A 17175-nucleotide genomic window follows, 5' to 3' on the forward strand; every position below is an offset into this window, starting at 1 on the left:
GTCTATTTGTTTATAGATATTTTCTTTTATAAAGAAAGAAATAAGGAAAAGTAAAATTAATTTTTTTTCACGAGTTAAAATTAGTTTAATATATAAAAGTTATTTCCCATTAATTTTTCCAGTTTAGTTTTTCATTGCTGTATTATTTAAATTTAGTTTTATTGGGAAACTAATTTTATTTTCTACTTTTTTTCTCTTTTTAAAAATCTTATAAAGAATTTCCCCCAAAAAACATAATATTTTCTAACAAGTATTTTAGTAGTTTTCATAACATTGTTTATATTAATATGATCTATAAAAAAGAGTATAATGTTTTTTTTTTCTATTTTGAAAACATTGAAAATTCATTGTTGTTTTATTTTGCTAGAAAATCTCATAAATAAAGTATTTTTCTAAGCTAATATTACACGGTCTTCCCTAAGTTAATTAAGACTTTCTATTATTGCATTATAGTTGATAGTTTAGGTGAATAGTAGCCTATATGTAGTGTGCTCTTTTTAATACGTTAGAGGTTTGGAAAAGAGGAAAAATTAAACTTAGTATTATGTAGTTCATTATTGTCTGTTTGGCTATGTGATTCGTTATAATATTTGTGAATTATTTTATGGAATTAATAATTTTGTTTTTGAGAATTTTTTTAAAACCGCTTATGTATAACTCGTAATTAGTCCGTTTTAAATATATAAATTAATAAAATAGTGATATTTTAATATATCATAAAAATTTTTTAAAAGAAATTGATAACATATAATAATCCTTATTTTATCTCTTTTGTGTTCATTAAGAACTAGTTAATAGATATATCATTGTTTCTTATAATTTTATTCAGTGAAGATAAATTTTTTCTTCTAATTTCACTTCACTTTTATTTGTTTCTCTCATTCTTTAACCAAATAGAAAAAAAAAAATGCTCTCTATTATTGTATGTGTCAACTTTCTACACTCATAAAAGTTCGGACGCACTTTGCATTATTTGTCAGAAAAAAAAATTAAAATGTAAGAATGCGTTTGTTTTAAAAGAATAAAAACTAATTATCAAGAATATAAATCGGGAATGTAGCATTTTCATCTCGAAAATGAGAAAACTGATTTTTTAATTATTTTGAAATTTTAAAATATCCCTAAATATGTTAAAATTTATTGTTTTCAAATTTTCTACAAAATAACATTAATAAAAAGGAGGTGCGTCTTATTTTTACACTTTTTGCAGCCCAAACAAATGGGAAAGCCATGTACATAATTATGACATTTCTTCCTGCACCTCCATAAACAAGTTGAAAAGACAACTTTGCCCTTACCTTCTTCCCCTCTCTTTTTTTTTTTCTCCACCTCCATTGGCACCGCTTTTTCTTTTTCCACCACCACCAACATTCTTTCCTCCACTTCCATGGATGCTCCCATCTTCTTCCAACAGCTATATCCAAGAGACAGTAGAAGGAACATCACCGTCCACGGCGGGGATGGCGGCGAAAAGGCACGCTTGCAGGAGTGAGATGATCAAGATGGTTGTTCACTGCCTTCATTTCTTGTATTACAAACCGATGCTACAATTACACTAAGATTGTTAGATTGATTAAATGTGACATTACAGTGAAGAATTTTTAAATGATGAAGAGAATCCCGCTTTTGGAAGAGTTGTACATCATTCATAAAAATTTTAGGTTCTAAAACTTATACTTTAATGCAATTTATTTAAATTTGTCTTTAAAAATTTAACATCCCAATAAATATAGTTTGGAAGACTATAATTTTATCAAGGAGTTATCAATAATAATATGATAAAACAGTAGAGAGACATTAAGAATACAATACAAAATACCCATAAGAGTTGAAACTGTACAAGATGTAAGTCTGATAAAATTTTAACTCCTAGACCGAACGACTATACACAATGTAACAGCCTAATCTATGGACCAGACGGTCCTCCACTGTCTTCAGGTTGATCGATCTACAGGGCGTCTTTCAATGAATCCTCAAAGCCGTCTGCTCACATTCATTAGAATGATCATTGCATTGAAGAGAACGATCAAACGTAATACAGACATGACAAGAAAAATAAGGGTAAGGTTATGTAATTTAATTAATCAAGTCCAACATGCAATTAAACATAACAGTTGAGTGATCAAAAACAATATTTCAATCATACCATCATCATACAAGTATAACAATAAAAAACCGAACGTATAAATTATGATAATTGACCACTTTGACATTGTCCAGACTGTATGAACTATGTAGTTACGACGTTTTTGCACCTGGGTGGACCTGGCTGGGATACACTCAACAGACCGCCACCCGAGGTTAGTCCAGTGGAGCTACCTCGGTATAGAAATACCCTGAGGCTAAAGGACCTCCTGTCATTCCCACACATGAGTTACCCTCCTCTACATGAGGATGAGTAATCACGAAATATCAAGATAAACGACAGCTTAACTTAGCAATGTTCATACATTACCATTCAAATTCAAACATGAGACATTCCTCCTTGGAATTCTCTTAAAATGATCACAACATTCATCATCTTTCTCATTCCATATGATCCAACTTCAATAGTATACATACAATCTCATTCAGAAATCATTCTTAAAAGATATATAGAGGTAATTTACGGAAATGACCAAATGGTTAAACAAATGGTTCACTCTAGGGAAAACTAAATATCGAGCATACAAAACTTAACTTGAGAATAAGATCCAAAATTTAATACCAATACCTCAGACTGAATATGGGGCTTAAACCGAGCAATTAGAACTTAAACCGAGTACTTTACAGCTTTGGCCGAATGATTTAAAACACAAGAGGTTCTCTTCAAGAAACCGAGTGTCAGTACAAGACCTAACACTCTTTGGGGAGTCAGGTGTCAGTGTAAGACCGAGCCCTCTTCCAAAGAAATAGTATTAATATATATAAAACCGAATACTTCAAAGTCTAAGTGCTAGTCTAAGACTGAGCACCTCAAAACCGAGTGTTAATACACAACCGACCACCCAACAATAAATATTATTAATATGAGACCAATCACTTAAATGTCAGAAATGCTAGTCTATGACCGATCACCTCAAAACCAAACGCTCAGTTTATGACCGAACGTTTTAAACAGATGATATATATATAATAAAACCGAGAAGGAAACTTTCTTATCCATTATTCAATCACAAACATTTTCTAATATTCATGCAATATCACAAAATCAACCAATTCATACATGTAATGTCATTCCAGCATACAACAAAAAAAATAAATCATAATTAAATTTTATAAGCTTCCCTTACCTTAACTTCAGAAATCCTAAGCTTCCTTGGTGATACCGAGATAACAATCAAAATTCTAGACTTCCTACACGTTCAGATTTTTTTTTTTTTTTGAATCAAGATGCACCTAACATTAAGAGTTGGAAACAACGTCAGGAAAAGACTTGGGTATTCACATGCAAACCAAAATGGTGTTTGCATGCATCTAAAATGGAAGGTCTTCAAAGGAAGACGAAGTTTTTTATCTTACCAATCCCGCATAGAAAAACCGAATGGTTAGACTGAAGAGCTGAATGCCAGAAGTCATTAAGAGTCGCCTGAGAGATGATTGGAACAGTAAGATGGTGAGAATTCTAAAGAGAAGGAGGAGGATTTTAGAGAGAAGGAGAAGAAATTGGAATTCTGAAAACTGAAGAAGAAGAGTTGCATGCAGAGAAATGGCGTCAGTTTTTGAAATCTCACTTTAAATACAACCTCCAAAAACCGATCGGTCCAGTCCCTGCTTGCCACCTATCTTCCACTTTCTGAAAAATCCATTCTACTTGCTGCCACGCGGATCCCACTAAACAGAGAATTTAATGGGTGTGACACCACTAGGTAGGGATTTTAAGGGGTCTGACAAAAAAGAGTAAATTTATTTGCACTAATAATTTAATATATAATTTTATTTGAATTATATTTTAAAATGATATTTTTTACCTAAATTTATACTTTAAATATTTGTTGTTGAATAATTTTATTTAAAAGTTAAAAAAATAATGTGCGATACGTATAAGGAAAAAATCATAATTATTTTTTTACAAATATCTTTTTAAACAAAATAAGTAACAAGTATATACTACCAATACCAACATATATAATTAATAACAAAATCAAACTATATAGACTTACTTAAAATATATAATTTTATTAAATACTCAATAAATTATAAAAATTTATTTGAGAGTTATTAAATGTATCATAAATTCAAAACTTAATCAAACTTTAAAAAACCTCAGACTTTACAAGGTTATAAAAAAATTTCATAGTAGTTTTTTTAGATGTAAATTAATTTCTCCAAAAGGCAAATTTTGCAAGAAAGATTAAGTTTACAAGAGTGGAATAGGTAGGTATATCGTTAATAAAAAATAATAAATAAACGACCAAGACTTTTCAAAAAGTTACAGCCTCAATCATGCAGAATTAATAATAATAATAATTTGAATTCTGATAGCACCACCACACAACAATAATAAATAAACCATGAAGACTTCTCCAAGACATATTATATATAGTCTGCCTCGATCACGCAGAATTAATATTAATAATAGGAGAATAGGAAGAAAACAAATTCATTCTTATCTCTTGCATCAGTACTGAGTGTGAGCATTCTATATCATATTCTCTAGTCACATTCAAGCAACGGAGTACATTCATATCTCTGGAGGTATCGACTCTGTTCTGCTCTGATTTGAAATTCTTATAGTTTCCTTTTCAATGGAAGTTGTAGATAATGGGTTTGTGTTTATGTTTATGTTTGTATTTGCAGTAACTTAACGTTTCAGAGTCTTTTTCAAATAATGGATCACTGGTTTCTTTCTCGCCAATTCTCCATTCTCCCTCTGCGTATTAGTTAAATCAGGTAAAGTAATCTTTTATCATTTTCCACTTCCAAATTACAAACATCATCTTTATTTCACATCCCATTATCAATTATGCTTCATATATGTAGAACATGAACATTTTTAACATCATCTGAATAATAAATGGATCAGTGAAATACAAGATGCTTTCTCAAATTATGCTTACATTCACTAACTTTATGAAGGTATATGTGTAATGTGAAAAAGAGTGATATTTAATATATAAATGGAAAATTTGTGTAAAATTTTAAAAGGAGTTTGGTCTCAGTTTAATTTCAGAAAACATAACAGTATCAGTTTACTTTAAACGGAGCTAATGTCCTTTCTAAGAGAGAGTAAAAGTGTAATTAGCTCAAAAGTTTATTTAAATCTAATTAATTTTTGTACACGATGAGTTATTTGAAATTAAATGAGTATTTTTAATTTTTAATTTTTTTTCTCTCTTTGAGTTTATTAGTAAAGAAAAAAATAAGACAAACAAAATTATAATCATAATAAGTTAAACACAAGGATTTAAGTAATGAAATCTAGTTCAATTTCATTAAACTAATTTAATAATTATATATATATATCATAGGACATTGGAATGGTAAACAGATAGGTTTGATACATATCTAACTAATTTTGCTAAGATAGATTTTTAACAACTTTAAAATCATATTAAGGTAGTGGTATTTAATCCTAATTTAATTTTATAATATTAATTTAGTAAGGTAAGATTTGTATTCGGTTATGTATTATAATTTGTACATATTTTTAGTTAATGTGGAATTTCCAACACACCTTATGTTAAGGACATCAAGCATTCACATATTAAAAAAGTAGCTGAGAATGTGAGTTTTGTATAGTTAATGTGAGATTTTCAACATACTTCCTTACATCGAAGACATCAAACATGGAAATAGAGGAGGACTAGATAACTAATGACACAATCGACATTACTAATCTTGCTAGAATAGACTATTAGTGGCTTTGGTAATGTGAAAAACACATGGCAAAATTTAAAGATTTTTTAATAACTACATGATATAGAAAGCCCAAATAGGATTTTGAAATTATGCGATTCGATTCTCACATATATTAAAGAAAGAGTATGCGTACCTTTTTTCACGAGAGATCACCTGTTAATGCTCTAGAGATTTGATTTAATGAATGACTCTAAGTTTTCTTTAGTGATTTTGAATCTCTATTTTACAATCTTCTTTCTTGATGGATGTAACACGAAGAAACATATGGGAAAGCTTGCTTTGACTAGTACCAAGTTTCACCCACTTCCAGTTCGTAGTATTATTCATCACTCCTAGTATCCCTAGACACTCCCTATATCCTTTAGATACACTTGTTTAGTTGAGTTTCACCCACTCCTGGTTTCCACTAGACACAACTGTCTAGTTACTATTTAACTTCCAAGTTAAACGTCATAGTTTCACACATTCCCGGTTTCCACTAGGCACACTTGTCTAGTTACTGTTTAACTCCTCAAAGTTAAACGTAAAGTGTTTTAATTCTCTTCAGAATTTACAATCAAACGATTGGTTACAAGTTCTTAGACAATAACTCTCGTAGAGAGGATATATGTTCAGTACAAATCATGTAATAGACTCACTGAGTGTTTTCTCTCTTCTTTTTTCTTATAACAGTAAGCTTATATATCAATGAAACTTGAGTGTTTATTATCTTGAGCTTTTCTCTCTCTCTGATATTCTCTTTTTAGTACGTGCATTTTTTGAGCTTTTCTTTCGATGTTTCTTCACATGAGCTCTTTCTTTTTATATGCTACTCTCGTGATTCTCTTTTTGAATCATCTTCTATTTAAAGGCTTCTCAAAAAGATATTCGTTAGACAGAGCTTTTGTCTTGATCCTTGAGTCTTCTTAGTCTTGTTGTATGAAGCAGCTGTTGGGATAAACTTAAATTTTAGATTTATTACTTTATTAGGTTTGGGTATAGTAATATTTGTTTTGATTTGATAGAGATAAAAGAGGAATGGATAGTTATGATTTTGTGTTTACTAGGTAGAATATTATTTTATGATAGAATAAGGAGATTTTATTTTTAGGTAAGTTGATATTTTATTGTCAGTTTTTATTATTTGTACTTGGCCCAAGACCCGATTTGTACCTATTTAAAGGTTGCTAAGGTTTAATGAAAATAACCCACAATGGATTGAATTGAAGAGTAAAATTATTTGTGTGGGTCATATGAGTGTGTATAATGAGATTTTTCCAACAGCAGCTGATGGTTAAAGTCAACTTGTCAGGACAGACTTGCTTTTTCAATACTTTGACAAAAGTAGGTGATACGATTTTCTTGGCAGGACTTCTGATGCAGAGAACATTCTATGAATGTCTTCTTTGTTCTTAACGTCTACTTTTGATTTGTATAGGATGAAGCAGGTTGATGTGTGTAATAGGCAATATACACAAAGTAGAGTAGATATGCATACAACAAATATGTCTTTTCTTTTATAATTTTTGTTAATTTTAAACATTGAGCATTTAATGACATTTAATGTTTGTTCAAAACACCTTTGTGTATTTTACCATTCAGGTAGGATTTGATCATTTAAGCTTTGATGAAAACTTCACCGTTGAATGAAGTAGATTGTTTGGCACATGGTATCGTCTAGCCTATGCAAACACTTAAAATTTTTCTCCGTTCTACTCAACAAGTGTGTTTAGCAAGGTATCTTCTAACATAAGTTTTTGGACTATAAATTAAGACTTTTTAGCATGTTTTCCAAAGACTTGCAAGACTTACAAGTGCGTTTATCTTTTCTTGTTCAGGTTTAAGAAAGTTGTATATATTGGAATAAATTGATGGAGTGTCTCTTGGGTTTTGTAACTTCTTTTTCAAGAGATTTAGTGTGTGGAGCATTAAATCAATTACGTTATCCTTGTTGCTTTAAAAATTTCGTCAAAAGACTTGAAGAAGAAGAGAGCAATTTGATTATAACGAAAGATAGTGTCCAAAAATTTGTTACACATGACAAGAAACAAGCGAGAAAGCCCAGTGAAATTGTGGACAAGTGGTTGGAAGATGCTATCAATGATGTACACAATGTAAATCAGTTGCTGGAAGAGGCAAGAACAAAAAAACATTGTTGCTTTGGGCACTGTCCAAATTGGATTTGGCGATACCATGTTGGAAAAAAGTTAGCAAATAAAACTATGGACCTCGAAAAGTTCATTGAAAAGGGTAGAAAATATGTGCCATTTGACCGCATCGCTACGCTTCCTTCAAACACTCTTGATATGCTTTCAGAAAAATGCATGAATTTTGAGAGTAGACAATATGCTTATGAGCAACTACTGGATGCAGTGAAAAATAGTGATGTTTCCATGATTGGATTGTATGGGATGGGAGGTTGTGGTAAAACAACATTAGCAATGGAGGTTAGAAAATTAGTAGAAGCAGAGCATATTTTTGAAAAAGTTCTTTTTATAGCTGTTTCTAGTACCGTGGAAGTTCGGAGGATTCAAGAAAAAATAGCAAGTTCACTACAATTTGAATTTCCAGAAACCGAAGAAATGCAGAGAGCCCAAAGATTGTGCTCAAGATTAACTCAAGAGAAAAATATTTTTATAATTCTAGATGATGTGTGGGAAAAGCTTGACTTTGGTCGTATTGGGATTCCTTCTTTTGAACACCATAAAGGCTGCAAGATTTTCATTACCACTAGATCAGAAGCAGTTTGTACTTTAATGGATTGTCAAAGAAAGATTTACTTGCCAATTTTAACGGATGAAGAAGCATGGACTCTTTTCCAAAATAAAGCACTTATATCAGAAGGCACCCCTCATACCTTAAAGAATCTGGGAAGATTAATTTCCAATGAATGTAAAGGATTGCCTGTTGCCATTGCAGCTGTTGCTTGTAGTTTGAAGGGAAAAACTGAGACAATATGGAGTGTTGCATTAAATAAATTAAGACGTTCCAAGCCAATAAATATTGAAAGAGGTTTGATTGATCCCTACAAGTGTCTACAACTGAGCTATGATAATTTAGATACTAAAGAAGCTAAATCACTTTTCCTGTTGTGCTCTGTGTTTCCTGAAGATTCTGAAATTCAAGTTGAAATTTTAACAAGATGTGCAATAAGATTAGGTGTAGTTGGAGAAGTTGACTCATATGAAGAGGCAAGGAGTGAAGTGATTGCAGCTAAAATTAAGCTTGTTAGTTGTTGTTTATTGTTGGATGGAGATAATGAACGTGTCAAAATGCATGACATAGTTCGTGACGTGGCCCACATAATAGCACAAAATGAGAATAAGAAGATCAAGTGTGAAGTGGAAATAGATGTTACAGTGGAACAAAATTCTGTAAAATATCTATGGTGTTCCAAATTTCCAAATGATTTGGATTGCTCTAATCTTGAGTTTTTATGCTTACATACAATTATGAAAGGATTTGAAGGAATTTTCAAAAGAATGGGAAAGCTCAAAGTTTTGCTTCTTGGCAACGATGAGGATGAAAAAACTCCATTGTCAACTACATCTTTGAAAACATTAACAAATCTTCGAGATCTATTCATTTTCAATTTTGAATTGAGCGACTTCTCATTTTTAAGCGGTATGAAGAATCTTCAAACTCTCTCGTTATATGATTGTTCACTGCCTTCATTTCCTGAATTTCAAACCGATGTTGCAATTACACTAAAATTGTTAGAGTTGAATGAATGTTACATTAAAGTGAAGAATTTTGAAGTGATGAAGAGAATCCCTCTTTTGGAAGAGTTGTACATTATTGATATTACAGGAGAATGGTATGCTAACAGTGAAGACAATATTGAATTCTTTAAGACGTTTAGCATTCCCAAAACACTACAAAGGTATGGAATTGTATTAGGGTCTGATAACTTTTATCATTATAATGATAGAGATATTTATATTCATAGCAGAACTTTATTACTTAACCATTTTGACATATCAAAAAATGAGGTAATAAAGGGTTTGGCAAAAAAAGCAAAGGATCTATTTGTACGAAATATTCATGGAGGTGCAAAAAATATGATCCCTGATATATTTGAAATTGAAGGAGGAGGTTTGAATGATTTGAATACGTTGGAGATACGTGATTCTGCAGGGATAAAGTGTTTGATTGACACTCGTAGTCACTCGAGTGAGGTGGTAACTCTCTTCTCCAAGTTGCATACGTTGGAAATGAAGCGCATGGAAAATCTAAAAGCTATTTGGCATTGTTTTCTTCCTGCCAATGGACCTTTTGAGAACTTAGAGAACTTGTATTTAAGTAATTGTCCAAGGTTGACATTTCTCTTCACATATGTGGTTGCTCGAAATTTGGTACAATTGAAAATATTAAAAATATCAGGATGTGATGAACTGAAGCATATATTAACATATGATGAGAAAAGTCAAGATGAATTCACCACAGGGCATCCTATACAAATCTTCCAGAATCTGCTAGATGTAAAGATAAAAAGGTGTCGAGAACTAAAACATATATTCCCAGCCAACATTGTTGGAGGCTTAACTCAATTGAAAGTTCTCGAGATAAGAGAATGTGACATGCTAGATCAAATAATTGGAGATATTGTTCCATTAACAGAGCAGGATAGAAAACAAGAACTTGATGAAATCGTTGAGGAAGGTAAGCATCAATATTTATATAACACTTCAAAACAACAGTTGTGAAGCATAGTGTGTGTATTAGTAAGTCTACATAGTATTTCTTAAATGGTGACACATGTAGGTTAGAACTTATTTACAAGTTACATAAACATTTTAAATCTGTTACTATATATGAAAAATTTAATCATAATAATTATATATTGTTTCGTCACCATGTTATTTCCCATTAGTAAGATTCAAACTCGAGACAATACTAATCTACTTTTACTTAAACTTGTTAATACACTACAAGCAAATTTGGTCTCACTTAAAATTAAAGACAATTATATTTGTATGTGAAGTTGTTTGTTAAATTTAAAATTATTTAAAGGAAGTTGTCTTGTATGATTATTTTCATCATTATTAATCGATCATTTGATGCTTTAGGTTGTGGTTTTAGTTCCTAGAAACCGATATTTTTTTTAATTTATGATTGCTTTTCAGGAACTCTTCCCAGTCTTACAAGTCTTAAGATAACATATTGTGGAAAGTTAGACTCAATTTTTACAGCATCTAAAGCTAAGACCTTGACTTCTTTGGAAGAATTGTTCATAGAAGACTGCAAAAGTTTGAAGGATATAGTAACTCACGAAAGAGTCAATAAAAATCAGGAGGAAAGCATTGTTGAGGATGAGCATATTAGTGAATGTGACTCATTGGAAGTAGTCTTTCCAAATTGGACAGGTCCCAAGAATTCACTTACTCTCCAACATCTTACCATATTAACAATATGGAAATGTGGAAATATGGAAGTAATCTTTCCAAAGTCTGTTGTAAGATGCTTACCAGAGTTAAAGAAAGTAACCATAAGAGAGTGCATGGAATTGAAGCAGATCATCGAAGAAGACGAGTCCAATCTTCTTTCCATAGATGGAGGCTTTGAAGTAGAGGAGATTATTGGATGTGATAAAGAAGCTTCAAAGAATTATTTTGCCTTCCCAAATCTTGAAAAACTAGAAATAATTGAATGTGAGAAATTGGAAGTAGTCTTTCCAAAGTCTATTTTAAGATGCCTACCAAAGTTGAAGCTTTTGAAGATAAGTCAATGCAAAGAATTAAGTCAAATCATTGAAGAGGATAAAAATTTGTCTAATATTCTTTCTCCTCAACCATGCTTCCCAAAACTAGAAGCATTGCATGTTGATGATTGTCACAAGTTGAAAAGATTATTCTCTGGATCTGCTTCTAATGACCTTCCCAATCTTCATCTTCTGGCCATAAATGGAACATATGAACTAGAAGAGCTTGTTGGATGTAAACAAGGAAAGACTAAAGTTGAGCTTCCAAGACTCAAACTTTTAATATTTATGCATCTTCCAAACTTCCGTCAGGAAATTGAATTGCGTGATTTAAAGAATTGCATTATCTACAAATGTCCCAAACTCTCTTTGACTTCAACAACTACTCTTGAGAAGCTCCTTGAAGATTTTCCTCACAAAGGTAAATACTATATAAAGTCTTCAAATGTCCAACTTTTTAATATTTATTATATCTTTTTTTAATTATTAATTGTAATGATATAATGATCCATCATGGAAAGTTGAGGTTGTATTCCTTTTGTTATGTATTTCATTTTCACGTGAATTCCCTAATATATATATATCTTTCTACAGATTTCATACACACTGAACTTGGTCCTTCGGAACTTAAAGGCATAGTAAGATCCATATATGAATATTCAACTTTTAATGGTAGCAGTGAGTTCACTTCATCACAGGTCAGAACCAACCAAATTAGTAGTCTATTCTGCTTCATTATTAGAATAACCTTTTTCAATTTTAACGTACTAAATTTGATCTCCTTTTTTCTAAAACAAATCAATGTCATCCATTAAAATTAATGCACCATTAAAATTCTTAAAGGAAATCATCTTTGGTAGATCAACAGAAGCCACCTTAATTACCAACAAATGCACATCTGCTAAGTAATTTAACAGCAAATGAATGGTTGATGTATACTACTCAAAGCTAATGAACAAAGAAAATTGTTGTAGTCCCTTGATTCAGAAAAAAGGACCATTCCATTAGATAAAGTCATAATATGTAATTACGAATAGAAATTAGTAATCAAAATATGGAGAAGAAGGAAATATAGTGAAAATGGAAGTTACCTTACCGAACTTAGCTTTTGCATTGTAAATATGAAACTGACAACCAATTATTGGAAAAGTTCTAGCTTATCACTGATAGACTAGCAATAACAACTACTGCTTTAGAATTTAGAAGCCCACTTCTAATTTGTAATATTACTAAACATAAAAATGGATTTTGTAATATTAAGATTAACTCCTAACTTGCTTGTGCAATATTTCAAAGGAAAGTTGGTGTATGAGGAATCAAACCGTGAAGTAATAGGGCTCCTTTCAAACTTTAATCGTATTTTTTCAATTTGTAATACACAGGAGATTGAGGTTGTAGGAAATGAGAACATTGAAGAGGGCCCTTTAGTAGAAGGTTCTAAGACAAAATCCTCATCCACTGGTGTTGAAGACATTGGCATTGGAAGTGGCGTTGAAGACATTGGCATATATGAAGATTCAACTAGTGGTAGCAGTGAATTGACTTCATCACAGGTCAGAAACAACCAATCTATGAATATAAATACAATAAAAACAATTTAATATTCTGTCTCATTATTAGAATAACTTGTTTTTTTTTCAATTTAACATACTAAATTTGATTTCATTTTTATTAAAACAAATCAATGTGATCCATTAAAATTAATGTATCATCAAAATTCTTAAAGTAAATCATCTTTGGTAGATCAACAGAAGCCACCTTAATTACCAACAAATGCAAATCTGCTAGAAATGAATGGTTGATGTCCCTTGATTCAAAAAAAAGGGAGTGGCTTGAGGTTGATACACATATTTTCATTTCATTTTTATAAAAAGAAGAAAAATATTCTACAAAATTACACATCTGAACATGTCCAGATTGCAGAATATTTAGTGGGGTATTAGATAAAGTCATAATATGTCAACTAATTAAGAATCAAATAGAAATTAATAACCTAAATGTGGAGAAGAAGGAAATATAGTCACAATGAAAGTTACCTTACCAAACTTAGCTTTTGCATTGTAAATATGAAACTGACAACATTATTTATTGGAAAAGTTCTAGCATATCTGATAGACTAACAATAACAACTATTGTTTTAGAATTTAGAAGCCCACCTCTAATTTGTAATATTACTAAACATAAAAATGGATATTTTAATATTAAGACTAACTCCTAACTTGCTTGTGTAATATTTTAAAGGAAAGTTGGTGTATGAGGAGAAACAGTGAAGGAGGTTTTCCATACCAATATGCACTTGAAGAAGCAATAGTAATAGGCCTCCTTTCAAACTTTAGACCCACTCACTCAATCGTACTTTTTTCAATTTTTAATACACAGGAGATTGAGGATGTAGGAAATGAGAGCATTAAATCTTCATCCACTGGAGTTGAAGACATTGGCATTGGAGGTGCAACTCACATTGAGTCTGGTGGCGAGGACATACTTGCACTAGATTCCAAGGTAGTTGAACAAGATGATAAGATGAATGAAGGCAAGCCAGGAATAGTGGCAAGCCAAGGAATCCAAGTACAAGAAGGGTTGAACCTTTTGCATAAACAAGATGGAACAGATGTTGTTCCTAACAACAACATTGACATTTCTTCAGGTTTCTGATTTCTTATTTTCTCATTTCCATCCAATATTTCCATATCATCCTCTTAAACTTTTTACGATTTCTGCAGATATCTGTACAAGATTGGGAGCATATAAACATTTTGCTGATCTGGATGATGCACAGATTTCTCTTCTGGTGGAGGCAATAACAACATATCCTCATCTCTGGAATGCTTCCAAGAAGTTTAGTGAGCGTTTTCAAGCTTGGAGGTTGAAAATTTTGGCAGATATGTTGTTGTTCCTCCAGAAGGAAAGTGTGGATAGTATTATTCCTCAAAGAGAAAAAGAGTTCCATAAACTATGTGAAGAAGCTATTGAAATTGGATTTGAGAGTTCATGGGTAGAGGAAATGCGTCAACGTGTTGTGGCGAGGGATCCTAAGTTGGAAGAGGACATTGCTAAGAGACAAATGGATGAGAATTCTAAGAGGTATGACTATTTTGTTAGATGAGTATACATTTGGTCAATTTTTACAAGATTGATAGCAGCAGTTTTTGAGTTTTTTGTTCTCTGGCAAGCAATTTAAGTTTGTTAAACAGGTGTAGTAGTGGGGACGTTGTTGAAGAAGGCGATGGGCCTAAGATTAGATTGGAAGAAGGTTCTGACTTGGTTGATAAAGAAGGTGAAGTAGGTGTTGTTTCTAATGACCACATTTTGGCTCCGAGAAATGAAGAACCAGAGCATGAATTTGTTGCAGAAGTTTCCACTTCAGAAATACCAAGAATAGCAACATCATTAACAAATTCGCAAACAGTTGAAAAGCAAACTCCAAGTCATTTGTATATTCCTGTACGTGAAACATCCTCAAATGTGAGTCTAATAAATCTTTTTATGAGTATTGGATGAGACTATTTTGATTTTACACCTGTTTATTACTTTGTTTAGGCTTTGGTGGATACAAAGCAGACTAGTGAACCGTGTCTGATGAAGCAGAAAAAACCACTTGGTGAAATTCCTAAGGTAAATGACAAACAAAAATACCATAAATTATTTTAAATTAATATGCATGTCCACTTGCTATCAACAATAACCCTACTAGTATAAGTCATAGAAAGAAATCAAGTCTGCAATTTATTACACCACAGCTACATATCATTCGTTCTTATACGCAGAGTATTGATCAAGTTGTTGAAGAGGAAACCATAGCAAAGAACACCGATATGGCAGCTTCATCAATTCTTTCCGACTCCACCACCTCTAAGTTGGATACAACAGTTACTTTACAACGTAAATCACATCCACATGTAAGTTTATTTTATTTATTTTATGCCATTCATATTTCTAATATATTTGGTCAGAATAAAAATGATTTTATTATTTTGATTTATCATTTGTCATAGGAGTGGAAATGAAAAACAAAAAGTACTGAATTTTTATGTTGAAATTTAAATTTAATATATTTGTTACTAATCATAATTAGACTTAAAATATAAATTCTAATAAAATAAATAATTATAATGATAATATGTCAATAGATACTATCAAAATGGCATTTTGTTGATAATATTAATTTAATATATTTTTATTTAAACTACTTTTTAGAAAATATTTTAGTTTTAGAAATATTTTTCAATTTTAGAAATTAGTTACTATTTTGATTTAGAAAATATTTGATATTTTGTTACATTTTATTTATATATAGAGTACATAAATAAAATGAAATAACAAGTTTCTCTATATTTCATATATCTTTCATATATTTTCAAAACCTTTAAAAAGGATAAAGATACTTTGACACCTAATTTCTAACAAATTTTTGATACCAGACACGTGTTATAAACCAATTGGTCCATGTGCTTCAATTTTTTTAAACATTAAATACACGGACCAATTGACTTATGACACGTATTCGGTGTCAAAAATTTGTTAGAATTTGGGTGTCAAAATATTATTATCCTTTAAAAAGTTGAATAGTAATATCACAATCAATAATATAGTTGTATTTCCTTTTTCCTCCCAGAGTGAAATTAGGAGCAGCCAAAATGTGGTACGCATTACTAAAGAAAGTGAAGGCCATCTTGAACTCATTCAAGACTTTGGGGGCAATGATATGATTGCAATTTCTTTGGGGAAAGAGGGTGATGATAATATAGTTGTAAAGACCCTTGTTGAGCTGGAAAACTATCTCAAGATGTCTCTCAAGGACATAGTTAGTTCTGAGACTAACGCCCTCCGTCTTTTTTCTACTCTTAATTTCCTGTCCAACCTTCCTTTCAAAGATGTGACTCTATCAGATCGACTCAAACACATTATAAAGACTATGCACCAACACTTCCCAACCATTCTATGCTCCTTTAAGCAACGCTTTGCTACCACTGACAAGTTGGCAGAACTTGAAGCTCGTCAGAATGAGGTGGCCATTAAAATTTTTGAGGCTGAGAATTTCAATGATGAAGCTCGACTGAAGGAAGTGGTTTTGAAGGAAGAAATCATTAGGTTGAAGGAAGAAATAAAAGTTTGTGAGGCTGCCTTATCATCTCTGGATGAGGGAAAAAATAAATGCATTGTGGAAACTATAAGGTACAAAAAGGAGCTTGAAAATGTGAGAAAAAACAAATCTCAAATGGTGAAAGATCAAAGAAAAGTTGAACAAGAATTGTTTGAAGTTGCTTATAAATGGTCAGTTCTCTGTAGTGAATATGAGCTCAATCGAATTGCTGCAAGAAATCCCTCCTGAAAGTTTTCGTTGTTCATTGTTATTAAGACTTCCAAATTACAGACTTCAAACTAGTAGACTAAATTTGCTAAGGAGTGTTAGATGTACAAAGATTATAATAGTCACAAGTCGAATATGATAAGATAAAGTTAGATGAAACATAAAAAACAAATATAAAAGACAAAACACACTTCAAATAATTAGAAGATGATATTTTTTAAAGAAATACCATTATATCAAATGATGTCTTCTTGTAAAATATTTTTATATGCACATATTAATCCTCAACACACAAATCATTAGTTTGAGTAATTTATTCTAAAAAAAAATAAGTGAATATTTC

General features: G+C 31.3%; 1 protein-coding gene across 5 annotated transcripts; it reads left to right on the plus strand.

Moving 5' to 3' along the window:
• The first annotated feature begins 4563 nt into the window (after positions 1–4563).
• On the plus strand, positions 4564–17013 carry LOC106777812. 5 transcript variants are annotated; one of them, XM_022775593.1, is made up of 13 exons: positions 4564–4677; positions 4780–4872; positions 7423–7557; positions 7659–10482; positions 10947–11942; positions 12116–12219; positions 12904–13074; positions 13901–14168; positions 14245–14605; positions 14695–14986; positions 15062–15136; positions 15289–15420; positions 16137–17013. In XM_022775593.1, the coding sequence occupies exons 4-13, from the start codon at positions 7692–7694 to the stop codon at positions 16851–16853; spliced, it is 5907 nt and encodes a 1968-aa protein (XP_022631314.1). In that variant the 5' UTR covers positions 4564–4677; positions 4780–4872; positions 7423–7557; positions 7659–7691; the 3' UTR covers positions 16854–17013. The 5 variants fall into 5 exon arrangements, with proteins under 5 accessions (XP_022631314.1, XP_022631315.1, XP_014521060.1 ...); XM_022775594.1 differs by having other exon boundaries at positions 14695–14965; XM_014665574.2 differs by having other exon boundaries at positions 14704–14986.
• The last annotated feature ends 162 nt before the right edge of the window (positions 17014–17175 follow it).

This window comes from Vigna radiata, chromosome 11 (genome assembly GCF_000741045.1).
Source record: "Vigna radiata var. radiata cultivar VC1973A chromosome 11, Vradiata_ver6, whole genome shotgun sequence".
Classification (NCBI taxonomy): domain Eukaryota; kingdom Viridiplantae; phylum Streptophyta; class Magnoliopsida; order Fabales; family Fabaceae; genus Vigna; species Vigna radiata.

Bases quoted from the DNA above. Each gene is read 5' to 3' on its own strand.
- LOC106777812 (XM_022775593.1), top strand. From the start codon at position 7,692: ATGGAGTGTCTCTTGGGTTTTGTAACTTCTTTTTCAAGAGATTTAGTG. The intron at 14,606-14,694 runs GTATGACTATTT...TTCTCTGGCAAG, and splicing joins ATGGATGAGAATTCTAAGAG to CAATTTAAGTTTGTTAAACA. The intron at 15,421-16,136 runs GTAAGTTTATTT...TTTTCCTCCCAG, and splicing joins AACGTAAATCACATCCACAT to AGTGAAATTAGGAGCAGCCA.